Source organism: Talpa occidentalis, unplaced genomic scaffold, assembly GCF_014898055.3.
Source record: "Talpa occidentalis isolate TD23 unplaced genomic scaffold, MPIMG_talOcc4v2.1 talOcc4.8, whole genome shotgun sequence".
Taxonomy (NCBI): Eukaryota; Metazoa; Chordata; class Mammalia; order Eulipotyphla; family Talpidae; genus Talpa; species Talpa occidentalis.
Window position 1 is genome coordinate 66,209,559 of NW_023605194.1, and position 22,681 is coordinate 66,232,239.

Consider the following 22,681-nt stretch of genomic DNA (forward strand, 5'->3'; position numbering starts at 1 on the left):
GTCAAAGTGTTTGCATAAATTTGGTTTACTGCTTGGGTTTCTGAAGCGCCTACTCAATTTAGTGTGCATTTTTGAACTTAGTTATTAGAAGGTAATGCCATATGTATTTATTTATGTATTTATGTATTTATTTTACCTTGAATGTAAAACACAATGCAGGTGATCTCCAGTGCATCAAGTCCTAAAATTACCATGCTTAACTCTGAGGTTCTGGGTAAAGGAAGGCAGGTCCTAGAATTCCCATCCCACTGCCTTACAGTGTTGTCTCCTGACCACTGCTCAGTCAGGCCTTATCATTTTTATGCATCCATTCCTGTGGGGAACCTGGTTCTTCCTCAGAGAGGAGAGCTCTTGAGAAGCTGGTTTGTGCTGGTACTTTATGTTCATTGTTGACCAATTTTAATTTCCCCATCGGATTGGCTGCTTTTGTTTCCCTTTTTCTTCAGTTGAGGAACCTGAGATGCAGGTTGGTGATGCAGGAATCATGGTGGGATAGGTGCTCCAGCCAAGGTTGGTCTGTCTTCAAGGCCCTTCTGTTTCACAGCAAAGCTGAAGGAGTTAATTAATAGAGGGTGAAGAATCTTAGCGATGAAAGGACACACAGGTCATCATGAAGAAGGCAACTTTGGATGAGCAGTGGGAGGGGAGAGGGTTAGAGACAACAGGAAAAGCACAGGTGAACTGGAGGGAGGAGCAGGACCTGTGAGCAGCAGGTCCTCCTGGAATCAGGACTGGCACTTTGTGGTACTGCCACCCTTCCTCATTTGCTGTCCTCTCTGTCTTGCCAGCTGACGGCCTCACTGGTGAGGTCTGGTGTGGTGGTCAGGATGGCTGAGGAGCAGGAGTTCACCCAGCTGGGCAAGGTGCCTGTGCAGCCCTCACATCCTCACTGTGTCAACAACACCTATCGGAGCACGCAGCATTCCCAGGCTTTACTCCGGGGATTGCTGGCTCTCCGGGACAGCGGCATCCTCTTTGATGTTGTTCTGGTGGTGGAGGGGAGACACATTGAGGCCCACCGCATCCTACTAGCTGCGTCCTGCGATTACTTCAGGTGAGTGACCTATCCCCGGTCTCTAAGCGAAATAATACATGTAATGCTGGCTTCACTGGGTAGATGTACAGATAGCCACTGGAGGGGCTAAAAGGGCCAGTCAGAAGCTCCCAGCTTCACCTCACTCAGAGCTTCTCCCCGGCTCCTTGTGATAACTCAACAGGGAGTGAAAAAAGGTCTTAAGAGTTGGTTTTTCTTTCAGCCTTCTTGTGTCTAGGGCATGTTCTCTTTTATTTTTGAAGATGGTATGCTGGATTTTTAATATCATACTTTATAAAATGAATTTTTTGCTCTAAGTACAGTGTCTTAGTAGGAAACATTTTCCCAGAATTACATTTTTTTAAAGATTGATTTATTTATGCATACACGAACTGGGGTACAGGGCAGAAGTATAGGGGGTGAGAGGATTCACCAGAGACAGAGTGGGGAGCAGAACAGGCAGATCTACTGAAATACACTGCTGAGGGGAGCAGCGGGAAAGTCAGGAGAGGTCTGCTGTACCATGTGGGTTACCTCCCTGGCTGGGGATCAAACTCATGCTGCAGTTGCTGTGGACAGCTTCACAGTCCTGCGACTTAACCCCTTGCGCCACCAGGGAGGCCCTCCCAGCATTACATTTTTAAAACTTCAAATCTATGGAAAAGAATAATATTACACCTGAATACCAGTTGTTAGCATTTTGTCATACTTGCTTTCCCTCTATACATATACACCTTTTTTTAAAACACCATGACACCTTATACCTTAGTCTTGCTGTGCCAATTCCCCTACCTCACGTGTTTTTGTAATGCTGGCTGGGAGCCCACATGAGCCCTGGTCACTTCTGAGGACCTTTGGTACCTTATGATTATGGAAGGTGAGGCTGGTTCATAAGTTCTGCATATGCATCATTCACACAGCCACATGTTATGGAGAGTCACCACTTCTGTGCCATCCTTCCTGTCTGTTAGCTGTCTGGCTCATACCTTCTCATTCCTGAGGTCTTAGATCTGACCCTCCTTGAGTTCTGTGGCCCCACCTAGGTTTCTCATGGCCTCCTGCAAGACTCCATTCCAGCCCTTAGTACACTGGGAAGAATTGGCACCACTCCCCTCACTTCATACAGATGAGATGAGATTCAGAGGGAGAGAGATCTACCCTTGGCCAACCAATGGGTGCTGCATGCGACACAAAGACACGGTCCTTCCTTTCCAGCTCTGATTGTTTTATCTTCATTGCTTGCTTGTGGTTCTCATTTTTTGGTTTTAGGTGCTATCAAACAAGATAGTTCTTTATGGTTTAAGTACCTCCTGTTTTCCAGAAGAAATTTTTGGAGATTATGACTCAGTGGTTTCTTGGGGCAGACATGTCCAGGGATAGCAGTAAGCCATTAGTTCATTGGGGGTTCAGCTGAAGCTGTTACTTAGCTTTGAGATAATACACAGAACAGAGGGCAGTGTTGGGTTTCTGAGAGCCACTGCATGGAGGACCTGAGCCTAGATGGCCTTGCCCTGCAGCCCTCCTGGCCTGGGGGTGGCCAGCTCAGGGCCTGTGTGGGAGAGGCTGATGGGGTTCTAGGACGAGAGCAACCTCCTTGACACACACTTGCAGCCCTTCAGGCTGGGGCTGTTCTCCATGTGTGGGCCATCCTGAGTATCATGGCCACAGCACTCTTCTCAAAGGACAGATACATACACCACCTTTCCCTCGTTCATTGAAAACCTGTGTGTTTCCACCTCCTCCTGGCGTGATTCCTAGCTCTTGCATAGCTACCCTCAGGGAGGCCTCTCATGGGAGAGGTCATCATACATGTTGACACCCCCTTTTCCACTGGAAATGGGAAGGGGTGTGTGTGACAATGACATTGGGAGAATCCAGACTCATCTCAGATAGATACATAAACTATATCATTCCCACGCATTAGCATGTTTATTATTTGTTTCACTCATTTTGATTTAGAACAAATGGTACAGGACAAGAAGACTGGTGAAAACGTGAAGGATGTGTAATGTCTGATGTGGGCAAGAGTAGAGAGAGGGCTTTGGGTGGGTGGCCAACAGCCTGGATGCTGCAGTGGATGTCTCGTTTTCTGTCGTGTGGGATGACATGCCAGAAGCTGAACAACACGGTACTGTGATATGTGTCATCTCATGTCTCCCTTAATTTTAACGTCTGTGAATTGTAAGATAGACAGCTTTACTTAACTCAGTGCCTGTGATTTTGAAAATTAGGATAAAATTGATGATTTTTAAGAAAATATAAATTAATAGAACCTTACTCTCAAGAAAAAGTTATATACTCATAAGAGTACTTAGCCCAGATGTGTCTGGGGGAGTTGTGCCTTTTAGAAACCGACTCCATTGCCATCTAAATTTTTCCAGAGCAGAAAAAGGATGTTTCCAAATATATTTATGAGGTTTACATAACTTTGATATAAAAATGTAGACAGCTGTACACAGGAGGAAACTACGTATTGTTTGCGAATGACAGTGTGAAGATCCTCAGTAAGACTCGGCACACGGGGCTCCACCATACCTAATGGAAGTCCAGAGCAGTAGATCCTGGTCCAGGTGGACTTGTTCCTGAAACTGAAGCTAGTTCCACATTAGAGACTCTTACTTATAATAAGAGACCTCAATCAATCAAAGGTAAGCTAGCTTATAACTATCTACAGACACAGTCAGCGTCTATTTCTGAAGCTAAATCACTTTTTGAGAGGGTCAAAAAAATCGAAACCCCAAATGCTCTGAAATTGAAAGTTGTTATTTCCACTTTGTTGCTAAAACTTCCTAAGTGTACGTTAGGGCTTTTCAAAAGATGTTTTTACTCGTGAATAGCTGTCCAACCCTTGACCTTTGTAGGGGAAGGAAGAACTGAGTTCTCCTAATGTTGCCATTTTTTAATTCTTTTTTATAAGTTTGGCACAAATTCATTAAACCACAAAACCTATTCTGAACTGATAAGAGGTTAATTATATTTTTATCCTACTCTCTACTTCTTTATACCTTTTTAAAAATTTTTTTTAAGATTTATTTATGCATACAAGAGCTGGGGTACAGGCCAGAGATGCAGGGGGTGAGAGGTTCCACCAGAGACAGTGGAAAGCAGAACAAACAGATTGACTGAAATACACTGCTGAGGGGAGCAGCGGGTGAGACAGTAGAGGTCTGCTGTGCCATTCGGGTTTCTCCCTGGCCGGGGATCAAACTCATGCTGCAGAGGCTGTGGATTCCTTCATAGTGCGGTGCTTAACCCCTTGCATCACCAGGAGGCCCCTCTTTATACCTTTTGCTTTGGAAATATTGAAGTGGGGCCTCCCCTGGTGGCGCAGCGGTTGAGTGCTGGACTGCGAAGCTGCCTGCAGCCTCGGTTAGATCCCCAGCCGCCAGCGAGGGTCCCACGTGGCGCCACAGACCTCTCCGGCTTTGCCCCCTGCTCCCCTCAGCAGTGTATTTCGTTGGTCTGCCTATTCTGTTCCCCACTCTGGCTGTGGTGAATTCTCTCACCCTTCCTCCCTTCTGCCTGTACCCGGTGCTTGTGTAAATAAATAAATAAATCTTAAAAAAACGAGAAAAGGAAATATTGATGTGTTTGGGTATGAGCTACTGACTCAGATCTCACAAGAGTGTGACATCATACATGGCTTGGGTACGTGTTTCCCCAGTTGAAATCTTCTAAATTTTGAAGTATGCCTGGTTTTAGAGTTTGGATGAGTTATTAGAGGCCTGAACCAAGATGGCACAGGATGATCTCCCCTTTCCCCCAACACACATACTTTAAATCTGGGGCAGCTCATTGGCACCTTTTACCGTTCTGGGTCTAATATTCTGGTAGAGGTGACTTTTGACCTCATCATACTGCAGAATATTCTATGTTATCCTGTGCCTTCTAGTTATTTGCACAGTCCCCTGCTGCCTGGTGAACAATCTCTCTATCTCTCTCTCTCTCTCTCTATCTGTGTGTGTGTGTGTGTTTGTGTGATTTTAAAAGAAACATCATGTAAAGTTTATCATCTTAACCATTTTTAAGTGAACAGATAGGTATTAAGTATAGTCACATTGTTGTACATCCAACCTCTAGCAGTTTTTTCTCTTTCAGAACAAACTTTGAACCCATTAACAACACCCCATTTCTTCATCTTCCAGGCCTGCATATCCACCATCCTACTTTCTGTTCCATGAATGTGACTACTTTAGGAACTTCAGTATAAGTGGAAGCAGATAACATTTTTCCTTTTGTTACTGTCTTCACTTATCCTTGAGGTTCATCCATGCAAAGCATGTAACGAATTTCCTTTTGAAGGCTGAACAGTATTCCATTGAATGAATATACCTTATTTTGAGTATCTGTTCATCCATCAGTGGACACTGGGTTTTTTTTACATCTTGGCTGTAGTGAATATTGCTGCTAAGAGCTCAAGTATACAAATGTCAAGATCCTTTTAATTCTTTTGGGTATATACCTAGAAGTGGGATTGCTGAATCATTTGATAACTCTTTAATTCTTTTTTCAGAAACCACCATACTGTTTTCTGTAGTGATGGCATCATTTTACATTCCTTTTCAATTCCTCCCCATCCTTCCCAATACTTGTTATTTTCTGCTTTTTGATACTGGCAATCCTAATGGTTGTAAGATGTGGGTATTTCCATTTTTTTCCCTTTTAAGTTTTTATTTTGATGTTATTCAGAGTTAACAGAAAGGCGGTAAGATTATGATAAAGGATTAGACATATACTGTTGGGTGAACACAACACAGAGGAGTGGATATGTTCTTTTTCTTTGGCCTTTTTATACTCTCAGTTCCTTTTTTGAGAAGATATCAATCCTCCAGAAAAGTTGGAAAATAGGTACCTTCAACACCTATGCCCTTCACCTAGATTTATCAATTACTGATATTTTCCCATTTTCTCTTCAGAGTAAGTTGCAGATGTAACAGTTCATCTTAAAATACTTTGCGCCTCTAAGAATAAGGAAGCTCTCTGACATCTATAATATTATAATTTATAATCTGTAATTATAAATTACAAATCTAAGAAAATTTATAATTTAACTTCATTTGATAGTGACTCCATATCCACATTTTCCCTGTTGTCCCCAAAATATCTTAATTCTGCTCCCTCCCCCCTCTATTCAGGATCCAGTCAAGGTCCACACATTGCTGGGAACCTGTCATCAAATGGTAAAATAGGTCTGAGTCAGCACACATGCCTGCACCCTGCTGGAGGCAGTGCCCCAGTATCGAGATCCTCACTGTGGTCAGTATGTTCCTGGAGGGCCAGGCCTGAAATAGCCAATCCTGGGAAATCTGAGAGAACCTGCCAGACCACTCCAAAAGAGTGCATATTAAGTATAGAGCCTGGGAAAGTGCCCCAAGGGTCTGCATGTGGAGAAAGTGTATAGGGAGAAACAGAATGTACATGTGCCAGATCTGTGTGGAGATGACCTGCTAAATCTCCAGAAAGACCCAGATGCTGCCGTAATAGACAAGCCCACTGTGCCCATTACAGAAATGCTGGTTCTCTCCACATCTCTGCACTTGTTTAGTGCATTCCCAATAAAAATGCCAAGGTGGTTTATCAGAAGGAATTACACAAACCAAAGTTCACAATTTAAAAAAATAAGCAACAACCAGGAAAGTGTTGAAAACAAAGGTAACGAAAGACCAGCCTTACTCTATATTAATAAGATCTCAGACACTGCAGCATTGAGACTGCTTCTGGTGAGTGGAGATGGAAGGATTATTGGCATAGGATAGGGAGTTTGGAAACAGACACAAGTCTTTAAGGAAGTTTGTGTGTAATAAAGACAAGGTCACAAGTTGGGGATGTGACAGCAGGGTCGCCATCTAGGAAAACAAAATTGAACCCTTGCTTCTTACTTTGTACCAAAATTAATTTAGGTGGATCATCAATTTTATTTTGTGTTTTATTTATTTACATTTTTTGAAGATTTATTTATTTATACATACAAAAACTGGGGTGTAGGCCGGAGGTTTCAGGGGTGGGGGAGGGTGAGAGGATTCACTAGAGACAAGAGTGGGGAGAAGAACAGGTAGATATACTGAAATACACTGCTGAGGGGAGCAGCCGGGTGAGACAGGAGAGGTCTGCTGCACCGTGTGGGTTAGCTCCCTGGCCAGCCTGGGAACTAACTTGTGCTACAATGGCTGGCCATAACTTGATAGCTCTGTGTCTTTAACCCCTGCACCACCAGGAGGCCTCTTTATTTACATTTTAAAAGGGCGTGTTTATTATGAAAAGAGAAAGAAAAAGAGGCACCTGCATAATCACATGCAGGCAGGAAAGCTGCCTGGATCAACAATTTTAAATGTGAACGAGTACATGAAAAACAGAAAGCTAGGGGCCTCCTTGGTGGTGCAGGGGGTTAAGTCTCAGCACTCTGAAGCTGTCGGCAGCCACTTCAGGGCAGCCACTTCAATGTGAGTTAGATCCCGGTCCAGGGAGCTAACCCATGTGGCGCAGCAGACCTCTCATGACTCAACCGCTGCTCCCCTCAGGAGTGTATTTCAGTAGATCTGCCTGTTCTGTGCCCCACTCTGTCTCTGATGAATCCTCTCACACACACACACACACACACACACACACACACACACACACACACACACACACACACCGTACCTCTGGCCTACACCCCAGCGCTTGTGTGCATAAATAAATAAATCTTTAAAAAGGAAAAGAAAATAAGTTCTCATTCAAAACAGATAAACTTCTTCATGGCAGAAAGTGTCATAAAATCCAACAATTCGAGATTGCTAAGAGAAATTGAACTCATTTTTAAAAAGAGCAGATTTCTTCAAATTGACAATACCAAGCAGGTCTAATAGTAAATGGGAAAAATTCTGAATGATTAAGAAAGGAGTATAGAAATGACTTTTGACTTTTGACAGCACTTTTGTCTGGCTTAAGGTTTCTCCCTATTTCCCTAGAAGTTGGACCTGGTATCATCTCATGATAAGACCAGCCTCTTGGCCCCTCTTGGGAATGATGGCACATGAACTTTGGTCAATACTTTATCAAGGTGTAAATGCATGTAGTGAATAAAAAGTAATAAAATCATGAAAGCCATTATATTCAGCATATACTTACTGAGTGCCCACTAAGTACCATTCAAAGAGCAGAAGGAGTAACAGTGAAGCAAGTGACAAGACTACTATGTATACCATGTATAATGACAGAGAGGATGATAATAAAGAAACAAGGTATTTGCTTTCATGGGAACTAATTCTGGGATGCACATGAGCAAAATGTCATGGGCCATTATTTCACAGGGTAAAATAATAGGCACTCAGAAGTAATCCAAATGTAACCCAATAGAAGCAGGTTAAATTAGTTATGACATCCTTTACAGAGAGGGACAACCCTGTTTACCAATAGGGAGTCATTTCCATGTGTGTTAAGTCAAAACGTGATACATAATGAGGTGGCTAGAATGCCTGTGGGGACAGTGCCTCCTGGGGAGGGAAATATACCATGGTACATGTATATGTGTGTGAATTACATAAAAGGAGCCACTTTATTATCTCTGTGCTGTTGTCATATTTCAGCCTTGATGACTGTATTGACCACCAGCCTTTTCCCTCTGAACGCCTAATTATCATCTCTGCTGGAATGTGTTGGGCATCTCATGGCTTCGGAATAGGACTCCCACCACCCTGGCTAAACCTGTTTCAATTCTGCCCAGCCATTGTACCATGACCCCAAGAGTACGTTCTCTCCGCCGTAACCCAGGGTAGTCTCAACTGCAGTTCTCCAGCCAGGTGGGCCTCCCTGGACCTCCAGCCCCTCTACTCTGGCCAGTGGGCACCCAAGTCTGAAAAATTCCCCAATCCCATGTCACTATGTGTGGGTCTTAGTCCAGACTTTATCATACCCTGGGGATAGCAAGATCTGGGCCTGACTCACTTTCCAATCAATTTTCTCCTTGCCCTGACTGCCTTGTGTGCCACCCTCCTTCTTGTCTCAGGACTTGGGCATCCCTCTCTTCCACCTGGAATGCCATGCCCTGGCTGGCCTTGTACCCATCTCACTTTCTCAGAGGAGCCCTGTGCCTGCCCTCATCTACCTGTCCCCTTCTCCCAGCCAGCACTCCTGACTCATAGATCCTGTTGCTCCTTCCTAGCATTTCTTCAATCTGAAATACCTGGTTTCTTTATTGTCACCCTCCTTAGCATTAAACATGGTATCCATAGCAGTCTTGTCACTTTGCTTCACTGTTTTTCCTGTTCTTTGAATGTTGCTTCATGGGCACTCAGTAAGTGTATGTTGAATGGAATGGCTTGTATGATTTTATTACATTTTAGTCATTTATAACATGCTCCAAGCTGATGCTGTAATCCAGTAGGACTAGTAGTGCATGTAGCAGAAAGCCAGCTGAACATGGTCCACACCGCAGGAGGCTACTGAGTGAGAAAGCAGAATGGTGGTTATCCATCTGAAATAGAACAGGGTGATTTCTAGGATGACTGCCCAAACCTGGCAAAGAGCTTCAGGTGTCTTCTGTAGTGTGACTCAACGGTTAGGGCACACCATTTACCACATCACCCTCTCCCCTCTTGGATACTCTCCTCTTTTCAGCCTGGGCTGGTGTCCCAACTGGTATAACTCCATTGTTTTATCTTTGCTTTGCAGAGGAATGTTTGCTGGGGGACTGAAGGAGATGGAGCAGGAAGAGGTCCTGATCCATGGCGTATCCTATAATGCTATGTGCCAAATCCTGCATTTCATATACACCTCTGAACTAGAGCTCAGCCTGAGCAATGTCCAGGAGACGCTGGTAGCTGCCTGCCAGCTTCAGGTGAGTCTTCCCTGTTTGTTCAAGGCAGAACAGGTTTTCTTCAGATGCCCACTGGGTAATGTCATGGGTGTCAGTTGGGCAGGCAAGGACTTCAGGCAGCAGAAGAGAGTGGAGTGGAGTAATGCCATCCCTGGGCACTAAAGTGGAGCTGCTCTGATGGTCTTCTGACCCAGGTGACCCCTCTGCCTTTGCCCTCTGCTATTCTGCTCATTCCTTTCCTTCTGCTGGATCTCCAAGCCCCTGAAAAGATTAAGGAAACAAGCACCCTGGACTGGGCATGTAATGTGAGTTTTTCCAACATGGCCACCAGCTCCTTTTGGCCTGTCCTCTGCACTTTGCTTCATTGATTACTAAAACTACTTTCCCTTTGATCATTGAATTTTCAATACTGGTTTCCTACAGAATTTGAAAAGTTTTGTGTCTTTGCCAATATGGCATATGTTTTAGAAGGTTCTGTTGACTTGATGGTGTCAGTGGTGTTACCCAGGACTGGGTCTGCACAAATCTTTGCTCCTAGAAACTGTCATTGAGAATCCTGGTCCGGGTTGAGAGATATCTGTGCCCACATTTCTTGAAAATGAAGCAAAATGTAGGCTGAGTTCATTATCCTGACCTTTTCTGAGATCAGAGCATGTTTGAGGAATCAGGAAAAATGCAAATTTTAGGAAAACCGACCTATTCAGGGTGTCTGTGGGTACCGTCCTTGCTGTGCCCTGTCCCTCTCAGTGTGCATGTGGGTGGTGCTTGCTCTGTGAGCTTTGGGTTGGTTTGAGCAGGGCTCGAAATGCTGTACTTATGTGGTGGGTAGATATGAGTTTAGCCAGAGTGATCAGTTTTATTTTTCTTATGGACCACTTATTAGGCTCATTGTAAGAAATTTAGAACGCCAATTTGTGAGTTAATACCGTTTGTGAGTGCAGACACAGAGTGGAGGTAGCTCTGGAGCTGAGGAACTGCTTTGATTTTGGCAGAATTTGTGAGTCCACAGCTTTCTGATCTACCTTGCCCTGCTCTGGAATCTTGGGTTTCCCCTACTGTGTCACAGATCTCCCCTTTCTGGTGTCAGGGATTACACAGCTGCTGCTTCTTGCAGTAAGCATCAGTGAGATATTTTGATATTTTCACACAATTGGTATCAATTTTGGTTGAGGTGGTGATGACAAAATTCTGGTGTGTCCTACACAGGGGAACTCAATTGATGGACAGAGGTCTATTCACAAGTAGTAAATCACTGCTCAGCTGCTAGGAATCACCCTCCTACCTCTGTGGCACCCAGTGAGGCTGATCAGAGTGGTCCCAGGAGTGAGACTAGCCTGCAGTCTTCTCACATGCCAACTGAAGGGTCTTTTGCTGTGACTCAACAGCTTTTGAGGCACATCTTCAGTAGGACAGTAGGCATTTTGCAAAGTTGAACCACTCTGGTTACTGCATTTGGTTTTGTGACAAGTACCAAGAACCTTATTCTTTCAATTCTGGATTTAATTGCTGAATACTTCCACTTGAATACTTCCACTTTCTGAAATATATAGCAGATAAGGAATATCTGCCAGTTTTTCTAAGACAAAGGTTTGGCTGCAGTGGTGTTTTTTGGCCTTAGAATTACCCTTCTTCACCTTCCCACCAGCCATCAGTCTCCTTCAGATTTCTTCTCCTTAGTAGCCAGCTTTTTCACCTGCCATTTTGCAAGATGGAGAGGAGGGTTGATTTTCTTTTATTCAGAGATCTCTTTGGTCCCCAAGTATCTCTCATTGCTGCTTTGGGAACCCTCATCTAGTTCCCTGGCCTTATAACACTTCACCTCCTGTATTCAACTACCCCCAGACCCTTCTAGTCAGAGGGCTCATGGTGTCTGCTTCTCTTGCCCCTTCCCCCATCCCCTTTGCTATGTTTCCCATGACCATTCTGCCAGCACCCTAGGTACTGAGCCTCTATGTCTCCTTCTGCCCTTCCACCTTTGTTCTCTGTTTCCAGGCAAACAGGGTATGATTTGTGGTCTGTGTAAATATTACCTGTAGCTATCTCTGTTCTTGTCCCCTCACCTTTGTCCTCACCTTTTCTTCTTATCTGATCCCTTCTCCTTCTCCTCCTCTGCATCCATCACACACACCAACACCAAAACATCTTCCCAAATACCACTTTCCTTACCCCACCTGCAATGTGCTCACTCCTAGCAAGGCTTGGCCCATGCTCCTTAGAGCCACAGTGCCTAGGGCCATTGCTGTGGCAGCCTAAGAGGGGGAGCCCCCAATTTACCTCAAGCAGTCAGGATCTGTTTTGTTTTGTTTTTAACGTATTGGGCCTTAATGCAATGTTGTCTTTGAATCAGTTTTTACTTGTCATAACTTCTAAGTTGGTAGGCCCACTAGATCACTGTTGCTGCTTGCTCTGCACACGCTGTGCCCCGCACTGGGCTCAGAGTAAGACTCTTCATGGTGCCCCCAAAGACCTGGTCTGAATTCCAGTGATGCCATCCGCACTGGATCATTCCCCAAAAATGAGTCCCCTTCTTTGAACCTTTCAGTGGATTCCTGCAGGGGGCATTTCTGGGGTAATCTCTCTGATAGGCCACCTGGCAGAGCACACCCTGCCCTGCTGGTGAGGATGGGACAAGAGGGTTCTTATGGAACTGCTTAGACCCACCTAGGGTTGTGTGGGCATTCACCTTGTACCCAGCATCTAGTCTCCAGTGTCCTGGCCCAGAACAAATCAGACATAGTATTTAGGCAAAAGAGCAAAGAAGAAATGTCTGCTAAGGGAGAATACAGATGAACAAGTAAAGATATTCAGGACCTAACAAAGCATTATGAGAACATCCCATGTGGGACAAACACCTGCCTGACACTTGGCTTGCCTCCTCAGTGTTAGCATATCAAATCAACTAACAAGAACTAAACTTCCTCGAAATAGAAATAAAAAGAGTTTACATGTTTATTAATAAGCTAGCAGATGCCAGCAGATTACTTATGTGTAATTTGGTGATGATGCTGGATAAGTGAGATATTCCTGTTTTTAGAGAAATCCTAAAATTCTGTTTTCCTAAAAAAACTTAGCAGTATCTGGGCAGCTTTCCCTGAGTCCTTCCTCTGCCTTCCTGTTCTGCCCCACCTCAGTTACCTAACCAAAGGTGTCCTAGAGCGCTGTGCCCTAATTCTCAGCTCCCACCTAAATGCCTTTCTGTTTCATGCTCTCCTTCTAACCGACCTGTTCTTCTGCATGATTAGCAAAGGAAAAGTGTAGGCTGCCTGGGAGCCTCCACACTAACTGAAGTTGAGCGGCCCTCTGCCCAAGCAGGACAGTTTACCTATTTTTCAAGGACTCTGAGTCATAGTCCCAGGATGGGTGCTGGGTGAGCCTTGCTGACAGTTCTTAGGGCAGGGGCAGTTTCAGGCCCTGCTCCTGGGGAAGGGCGTGGGTTTCCTGGGCCCACAGCTTTGACTGTTCTCCAGTGTGGCAGGAGAAAAGGCTTTCTTCTAGAGAATTGGGAAGTGGTAACCTTCCAAATTGGGCTCCCAGGTACCTTCCAAACCAGTAATAACTAACATAGTGGCCTTTGTGCTGCTTCCTGCTTCTCTAGAGGTTCAACACGTTTGAACTGAAAGGCAGCTAACATATCAGGGGGTTGCTCTGTGCCAGGTAGTTCCTGTTTCAACATATTCTTCTCCACTTTATCCCTGATTTATAGATTAGGAAACAGAAGCAAGAGGTGAGAACATGCTATAGATCACTGAGCTGGGATTTAAGCCTACATAGTCTACAGTGAGCCTTCGTTGTCTTTAGTGTGTTGGGGGAGAGGCTGTGGCAGATCTCTGCCCTGGGAAAGGTTGGGGACAACCAAGGGGGCCAACTGCAGTGGATGACCACATAAACCACGTGTCCAATGTCATTCTCTGTCTCCCACACCCAGACACTATCCCCAGCTCGGGTGTAAATGGGTCATTTTTCTCTTCACAGATTCCAGAAATTATTCATTTCTGCTGTGACTTCCTCATGTCCTGGGTGGATGAGGAGAACATCCTTGACGTCTACCGGCTGGCAGAGCTGTTTGACCTGAGCCGCCTGACTGAGCAGCTAGACACCTACATCCTCAAAAACTTTGTGGCCTTCTCTAGGACTGACAAGTACCGCCAGCTTCCCTTGGAGAAGGTCTACTCCCTCCTCAGCAGCAACCGCCTGGAGGTCTCCTGTGAGACTGAGGTGTATGAGGGCGCTTTGCTTTACCATTATACCCTGGAGCAGGTACAGGCTGACCAGATCTCGCTGCATGAGCCACCCAAGCTCCTTGAGACAGTGCGGTTTCCGCTCATGGAAGTTGAGGTCCTCCAGCGGCTGCATGACAAGCTAGAGCCCAGCCCACTGAGGGACACAGTGGCCAGCGCTCTCATGTATCACCAGAATGAGAGCCTGCAGCCTAGTCTTCAGGGCCCACAGACAGAGCTGCGATCAGACTTCCGGTGCGTCGTGGGCTTTGGGGGCATTCACTCCACGCCGTCCACTGTCCTCAGTGACCAGGCCAAGTACCTGAACCCCCTGCTGGGAGAATGGAAACACTTCACTGCCTCCCTGGCCCCGCGCATGTCCAACCAGGGGATTGCAGTGCTCAACAACTTTGTGTACCTAATCGGAGGGGACAACAATGTCCAGGGCTTTCGTGCTGAGTCCCGATGCTGGAGGTAGGAAAGGGCCCATGGTCCTTCGTCTGTGGGTGGTCCTGTGGTGCAGGAGTCAGCTCAGAGAGCTGGTTAGGGGAGTGAGTTCTGCAAGGCCAAGGTGGTCAGCCTTGTAAATTAATCTTGTGGCCTGTTGGGGTACATCTGTTCTGTGGAATAAAGTTATCAGAGAATGCAGCTAGCAGTGCCACTAGGAAAAGGGGACCTGGCATACTTTCATTCTTGTTTCCTTCTCAGAAATCCATCACCCTGGATTACACTCTGCTCCTTGTGGGTGAGGGCCTGGGTTATTACTGCACATGACTAAGCACAGGAGAGGGGAGCCTGAGGCAGGAAGGGCACTTGGGCCTTGAAGGAGGAAACGTAGGCACTGGAAGATTGGACAGGGCGGTCTCTCCTTCTGCCTCACCCACATCTCATCTTCCATTTGCCTGTCTGTTTTGCTCTGCACTCCTAATCATAAGTATGTGGTGGATGATGGCTTCTTGTTGCTGCTGCTCCCACTGTACGCACCGCCCTTAGTCTACAGGAGAACAAAAGGCTGACAGATGTCACTGAGTCTCATAAGAGAGCTAATGTCCGCTCACTTATCCAGCCCTGCTGTCTGTAGTATGATGGGCACGTGGTCTCTGGAGGAGGCAGTTTTCCAAAAGGGATTGCTGTGATCTATAATATTTCTGTGGGTCTTTGAGACTGATTCACAAATCCATTTCTTTAGGCAGAATAAGAGAAATAGGGTAAATTCCAAGGTCTCCTTTTCTGTACCTTGGTCTGATTTTCTTGGGATTTATTGTGTCTGCCCCCTGAAAGCTGAAGAACAGCACTGGCAACTGCTGCTGGCAGCTGTGAGTTGACACTACCCGTGTTCATGTTCCTGTTACCATCTTTTAGGGTGTGGTTGCTGTGGAGTCTGACCTGGCCATAGTCCCTAGAAGCAAGTGGAGTGACAGACTGAGGAAGAGATGGCTATTTCTCAGCCACCTCCACCCTCCTGGCTCCAGGAAGTGATCACCTTTATTAAACTAGAATGAGACCCAAAGCTTTGCATGTTGTGGTCAAATGTAAGGATAGACAGTTTAGAAAGGAGGAAAATACACCTTCATTTGCTCCTTAACCAGAAACTGTCCCCAGTGGGTGTGGCAGTACCACATTGGAATTCCCTCTGGCCAAGTCTCAAAGCTGCTTTTGTAGGGGACTTAGTTTCCCAGTTGGAGGCCAAAGCCAGATCTCCCTGCTGACAGCACACCATAGATCTGTAAATAAACCTCTTTAGAGAGTGATAGTCAGCACATGGTGGGCTGTCTCTGGGGGTGATAGTGGGGGGCGGGTGCGTGCCCTTGCAGTCTGTCCTGCTATGTGTCATAGAAGTCAATTCCACTCAAGACTGGTCTAAATTTCCTTTTTGTGAACATGTGCTATGAGACCAAAGCTAAACTCTGGGAAATGTCAATATCAAACCTGTGATTAATAACTACAGCCTCAAGCAATGGCATGTAAGGATGATGAGAGCTGCCTGGCAGGAACAGGTACCCATTGAGGGGCCAGGCCACAGAGTGTGTGGGGGACATGGCTGGGAGGTCCTCGGGGTCTGTCATCTCTACAGTCACTTGGATTTTCATTTAAATGGTTTAATAGTCACGTTTCTTTCTCCCCTTTCCCATCTCATGGCTCTGTAGAGTCTCAGAAAACAAAAAACCAAGATTTTGCAGTAAATTAGGGTTTGTATTTTGGTGGGGAGTTAGGGACTTACTAGGGTATATCAAAAAGCATTAGCACATAAACTGTAGATGAAATTGTTTTTGCCTTGTATTTGCCAGGATAGCACTGTTTCTCTTCTCTTTCTATTGCCCCCATTGCTCTTTTTCTTTTTTTTTAAAAAAAAGATTTATTTATTTATGCATATAAGAACTGGAGTTTAGTAAGCCAGAAGTGCGGGGCTGGGGGTAGTCAGAGGAGTCACCAGAGACAGTGGGGAGCAGAACAGGCAGATCCACTGAAATACACTGCTGAGGGGGGCAGTGGGCGAGACAGGAGAGGTCTGCTGCGCCATGTGAGTTGCTCCCTGGCCGGCTGGGGATCCAACTCATGCTGCAGTGGCTGGGGATAGCCTGATAGTGCTGTCTTTAACCCCTGCGCCACCAGGTAAGCCCTTTGCTCCTTTTCTATAGTATCATCCTATGGGCTCCTGAATACTGACTGCCCTTATCTGGTAGTGACTGGTTCCATATTGCCTTGTGCCCTGATCCAACTGAGAATAATAACTCTCAAACTGAGACACTTCCATGACTTAATATTTTAAAGTGTATTTCAAAAAATGTTTTAATTATAATGGACTTTAAAATTAGTCATGAGAGGGCCTCCCCTGGTGGCGCAGCAGTTGAGCGCTGTGCTGTGAGGCTGCCCTCACTGGCAAGGGTCCCACCAAAAAAAAAAAAAAAAAATTAGTCATGAGAATGCTTAAGTGATCGAAATACAGAAAAACAAGTTTACTAAATTTAATAAGGATCCTAGAACATTTTGTTCCAACTCTAGACTTGGCTTCTGAGTTTGCAATAGCATGATCCAAAATCTGCATAGAAGTGGCAAAAACTGTTTATATCCTTATGTGTAACTAAATTTTATTTATTTATTTATTTGTTTGTTTGTTTGTTTATTTATTTATTTATGCAATAGCTGGGGTACAGGCCAGAGGCGCCGGAGGGTGAGTGGACTCACCAGAGACAGAGTGGGGAGCAGAACAGGCAGACAGACCAAAAGCACTGCTGAGGGGAGCAGCAGGCGTGACAGGAGAGGTCTGCCGTGCCATGTGGGCATCTCCTTGGCCGGCCGGTAATTGAACCCGTGCTGCAGAAGCTGCGGACAGCTTCACAGTGCTGTGTTCAACCTACTGCGCCAGCGGGGAGGCCCATAAATCTTATATTATTAGAAAAAAACACTTGAGCAGCACTCCATCTGCCCACCTGTGACTATGCAGGTGCTTCTTTTCACCAGCTCTCTCCCTCTGCAGGGCAGCACCCTTCCTGCCTGCCCATGACCTGTACCATGCTGGGACTTCTCTTCACTGATCTCCCGCAGCAGAGGTAGCTCTCCCCAAGGCCGCCTGCCTGTGACCATGCAGGCCTCTCTCAGCAAACCTGTCCCTTTTGGGGCAGCTTTTCCTGTCCGCTTGTGTCTATGCAAGTGTCCTTCATTCTTCTGTCCCCTTTCCCTAATAAACCTGCTCTTTAAATAAAAAAAAAAAAAAAGGATAAAACACTTGAGGATTTAACCTGACAAAGTGGAAAATTATAGAGGAAAATATAGGATACAGGACATGGGGGGAGATAAGAAATCAGTGAACCTGTGGTTATGTCTGAATTATTGATGTTTGCTGTCTGTATAGATGTGTATGTGCATATGTGTTTGTTTTCCTTAAATGTGAAACAACCACAAATCCAAATGAACTCAGCCTGAGAAGCTATGATGGCGGGAGACCAGAGGGAAGAAGACCCTCCATCTGGAGTGTCTTGTCTTACTCTGGGGGAAGATGCTGAATTGCTTTTGGCTGAAAACAGGGCACAAGAAATGGGCATGAACAGGCATCTTGCACAGGAAAGGCAGTGGCACCCTCTTACCTAGTTGATGGGGCTTTTGTGAGTGAGGTGCCCAGGGCTGTTCTGTTTGTCTCCAGCCAGACCTCTTGCCTGGTATGCTCCCCAGCTACCCAAGTCTCATTCTCCTCAGGAGGCACTGACTGGTTTCCATAGGAGAGCTCTGCGCTGGGAAGAGCATACTCTCTCCTTTTTCCCTTCCTGGTACCTGCCATTATGTTGAGCACTTGAGTGTGTACTCTGCTCTCTTTAGCAATTTTTCCCATTCTACAATGGAAAGCAGGGCCTCTGAGTTCCCAGTACTGAGCACTGTGCCTAATCCATGTTAGATGGCCAGTGAATATTTGTAGGGTGAATGAATGATTTCACTAATAGCACTTTTATTCCTTTGCTTACTTCATTTGGTAGACAGAGTGTGATCTACCCTGGGCCAGGAGCTATCCTGAGGTCCAGGAATATGGAAATTAATCTCAGTTTTTTATGAATGTCCCTCAAGTTAACAAGGATCTTGTCGCTTATGATCCCTCATGATAGCTTCTCTAGGCAGGTGATATCACTGCCACTCAGTGCAGAAACTGAGTGAATGTTAAGAGTAAAACTCTTACTAAGGTCACCCCAGCTAGTACCTGGTGTTCATGTCACCAGGTGCATGCTTCTTTTCTCCTTTTGACCCCAACTCCTGAGGCACTCTGTTTCTTGTCATTCCTGGTTGGCATAGAGGGGCTGGCCAAATGATAGAATAAGCAGTGATAGAATGTCTAACTTGTGCTTTGGGGCACGGGTTGAAACCAGCCTCTTCATCAACCAGCATACAAACCAGGCCAAAGAGAATTTTCTTCACTCTCTTTCTAGCCAGTTGAAGTTTCACTTGTTCTCTTTGGTGTTGCACTTACTGTAGAGAAATAAAAGCAGTTATTTGGGGCTATCCCTGTACATGGACTGTTGAGCAAGAAGGCTCCAGAAGCAGAAGCACAGATACTGCTGCCTGGTGGATGCTGAGGGGAAAAGGCACCACAGGTCACGGAAAAATGGACTCCAGCTCCCAGGGTTCTGGTCCATCATCTGTGTTAACCCAAACAGCACACCTGCCTGTGTGCCTCCTGTGGGCCCAACGGAGCACCAGGCCTGGGACATGGAGAAAGGGAGAAGGGGCAGGGAGCACCCTTCCCCCCATAAGTGGGGAAAGCCTGGGGCAGGACTCAGTGCTAGAAAGGTGGGTGTGGATTTGGGCTGCAGATTCCTTGGGTATTGGTTAAGGCGTTGGGATTCTGGTGTATGATCACCAACAAGGATGAGACCGGTTGAAAGAGGGAACTTGAGGTTCCATTCAGGATAGGTGAACAATCAGCTGGAGGTGACTGGCAGGTATTTGTGCCATGAGTCTGAAGTGCAGGAGAAGATGAGGGGTGATAGTCTGTCGTGGGATGACTGAGGTTACCTGGACTGAGAATGTGAAGCCCTCTGAAAGCAGAAGAAAGGTAGACAAGCTGAAGGGTTGTGGCAGTGGGCAGCATGAGTGGGGCACTTGAGCAGGGTGAAGCTGTCACTTGGGGAGACAGGAGAAGGCAAGTCTGTGACTTGGGGACAGCTGTATCTGATGTGAAAGGTGTAGGAAGGTATCTCTAATGTCAGTAGAGTGACTCTCCTCCCTTCCCTGTGCCACCCTTCCAGGACTCAACCCAGCAAGGCTCTCATAATGTGGAGTTTCTGAATGGGGATGGGGCTATGGGACCATAAGGTGAGACAGGTGAGAATGAAATGCTGTGGCCACAGAAATGGGGCATCCTGGGGTATATAGTTAGGCAGTCTAGAAGCCACCCAAGAGGTTATATCTGCAAGGGCCCAAAGTTGTAGATAGAAACCCCAGAGGATCCTGGCCATGCCTTCCAGAGTGCTAGGTGGGCATATTCTGGTGAGTGGGGGCAGATGGAGTGAGAATATGGGCCTGCTGGGTGGGCTCTCTCACCTGTCAGTGATTTGCTGTCCTTGTGTCCTCTTAAAAGGTATGACCCACGGCACAACCGCTGGTTCCAGATCCAGTCCCTGCAGCAGGAACATGCAGATCTCTGTGTGTGTGTCGTGGGCACGTACATCTATGCAGTGGCAGGCCGTGACTACCACAATGACTTGAATGCTGTGGAGCGCTATGACCCTGCCACCAACTCCTGGGCCTATGTGGCCCCACTCAAGAGGGAGGTAAGGAAGCCCCTTCAAGAAGGGCCGTTTTCAGCCCACTTTCCTTTCCTAGGGTGTGGAGAGTCAATGGAGGTGTCCGCCCAAAGGCACTGCACTTAGTACGGAGAATGGTAGAGAAGTGATCTGAGGGTCAGCCAGCTTCTTAGGGAGAGCCTCTTCAAGTGTCTAGACTCCATTCCCCAGAATTTCTTTCCCATGGTGAGACCTTGGTCCTTGCTTTAACTTCAGTTCAAATGAGACAAAAACCTTCCCCTAGCCTGTGCCTTAGCACAGTTAATGTGAGCTAAGTCCTAAGATGTCAAGCAGGAGGGATGCTGAGAGAGACTCAGAAGCCTTGGATTTCTCTCCCATTGACCTCCTGGAGAGCAGGGTCTTTGAGAAGCCAAAAACACTTGAAGTTTTATTTTTTTATGTTTTTTTAAAAAAATTCTGTGCACTCTGCATAATACTTTGGCTTGTTCCAATTTGAAGATGTTTAAAAGAAGGTTCATTGTGCAAAGATAATGTTTTAGGAAGGTGCCTTTCTGTTATCCTGTGGCCTTGGGCTACTTCGGCTCTGGCCTTGAAGCCAGACGTGAGATCCTGGGGCAAGTACAAGACCTTGCTGTTCTCTCCTGGATTTCCCAGTCTCTGAGAATATGGTACACGCCCTGCTAGCAGCAGCATTGTCATTTGTGGAGCACCTGCTAGACCCTCTAGCTTCCCAGACAAAAAATATGGTATACGGGACGCTGTCACATTGTTCCCGGGCAGGTACGGGAATGTGCCTCGGGGACTGTGTCTGGGTCCTACTGGGGAGCTGCAGTTCTCCAGCATCGCCACAGAGGGGCAGTCTTGGCCCTCAACTAACTTCTTACTGCCAACGTTCATACATTGACTCATCCAGCAACTACTTAATAAGCACCTATCCTGTTCTAAGACCTTGGGATACAGTAGTGACAAGAAATGACAAAGGTATAAACCCCCTGGTGTTTGCAACCCAGCAGGAAAGACCAGCCTTAAGCACTAAGCTGATCAGTTAAAAATAATTACCATCTGTGGTAAGTGTGATTAGGAAGTTAAGAGGGATTGAGCTAAACAATGCCCAGGGAGGGGGCACTAGCAGGTAAATGTCAATAGACTATTTGGAGAAGATCTATCTGGGGAGAAGTCAGTTAGATCAGTATCTAAAGAAAGATGGGAAGTCATCTGGAGTGAGGAAATATCTTCCAGGCCAGGAATTTATTCTGAGAAAGAGGTAAGTGTGGGATATGCTTGTAGAGAGAAGAGAGTTTAAACAAGAGGAACAGGAGAGCAGTCCCAGGCCACTGGATGGTCCAGAGGCGGTAGTGGCTTGTGCCTTTCTACAAAAAACTGGGATCATGGAGCAGAGCAAGGATTACAGCCTTAAAACTGATTTTGTCAATGTAGGAGAACTGTAGCTTCAAACAGTGGGGAGAAACAAGTCAGATTACCTGTGTCTCCTCATAGAACAGGCCTCTACTTGAAACTAAGGTTGGGATATTTGTTTGTTTGTTTGTTTTTAAAATTTCATTTATTTTTGTGTAGAACTGGGGTGCAGGCCAAAGGTGTGGGGGTGGTGAGAGGATTCATCAGAGACAGAGTTGGGAGCAGAACAGCAGATTTACTGAAAAACACTGCTAAGGGAGCAATGGGTGAGACAGGAGAGTTCTGTGGGTTAGCTCCCTGGCCAGGGATCAGACTCAGGCCAACGCTGTGAGCTTTCACAGTGGTAGTGCTGAGACTTAACCCCTAGGCTACCAGGGATGTCTGAGGTTGGGATATTTGAAAAATGTGCCACTCCTATCCCCTCAGAGCTAAAACCAAGACAACAAATGAACACTTGCATAAACCAAGGTTTTAGCACCTGTTAGCAATAGGAGCGAACACCCCAGATAGGGCTTTGTATTGGAAAAGAAAAGAGAACAACTCCAAGCCTATGACCCCGTCTCAACTACAATCCATGCTCAGTGCTCAAACACAGCTTAAAGGTAGAAGCTGCATGACTATCAGACACTGAGAAGGAGGCGCTAACATACAGGAGGGGATCATACTGGCTCCCTACCATACAGCTCCAGCATCCACAGCACAGTAGGGTGCTTGAATCTCTCATGCTCACTGGAGATAATCCCTTGGTGCCCTACTGTCACAGTTCCTTTCCGCCTGTCACTCCTTCCTGCTGCAAATTCTTGAATCACTTCAGCAGGTGTAGAAGCAGCAATTAAAATATCACCTCGTTACAGCTTATAAAAAATAGAAATAAAGAGACTATACCACAAACACTGGAGTAAAAAAGTCCTAAGAAGAGTGTCAATCTAGCATAGCTGCAGAGTATGAATGAAGAGGAGTTCAAGGTAACTGTTAAAACAATGTTTATGGA

At 46.0% G+C, this 22,681-nt stretch overlaps 1 protein-coding gene across 2 annotated transcripts in view; it reads left to right on the top strand.

Annotated features, from left to right (window-relative positions):
• Positions 1 to 22,681, top strand: part of KLHL22 (kelch like family member 22) — a 45,191-nt gene that overhangs the window by 4,295 nt on the left and 18,215 nt on the right. Inside the window, exons 1-5 of one of the 2 annotated variants that reach the window (XM_037495755.2) lie at positions 1,024 to 1,054; positions 8,599 to 8,811; positions 9,683 to 9,848; positions 13,800 to 14,518; positions 20,109 to 20,301. In XM_037495755.2, coding sequence (XP_037351652.1) covers positions 9,687 to 9,848; positions 13,800 to 14,518; positions 20,109 to 20,301 — 1,074 coding nt within the window. In that variant the 5' untranslated portion in view covers positions 1,024 to 1,054; positions 8,599 to 8,811; positions 9,683 to 9,686. Of the gene's footprint in view, positions 1 to 788; positions 1,055 to 8,598; positions 8,812 to 9,682; positions 9,849 to 13,799; positions 14,519 to 20,108; positions 20,302 to 22,681 lie in introns of those variants that run through there. The other variant, XM_037495753.2, reaches the window with a different exon arrangement.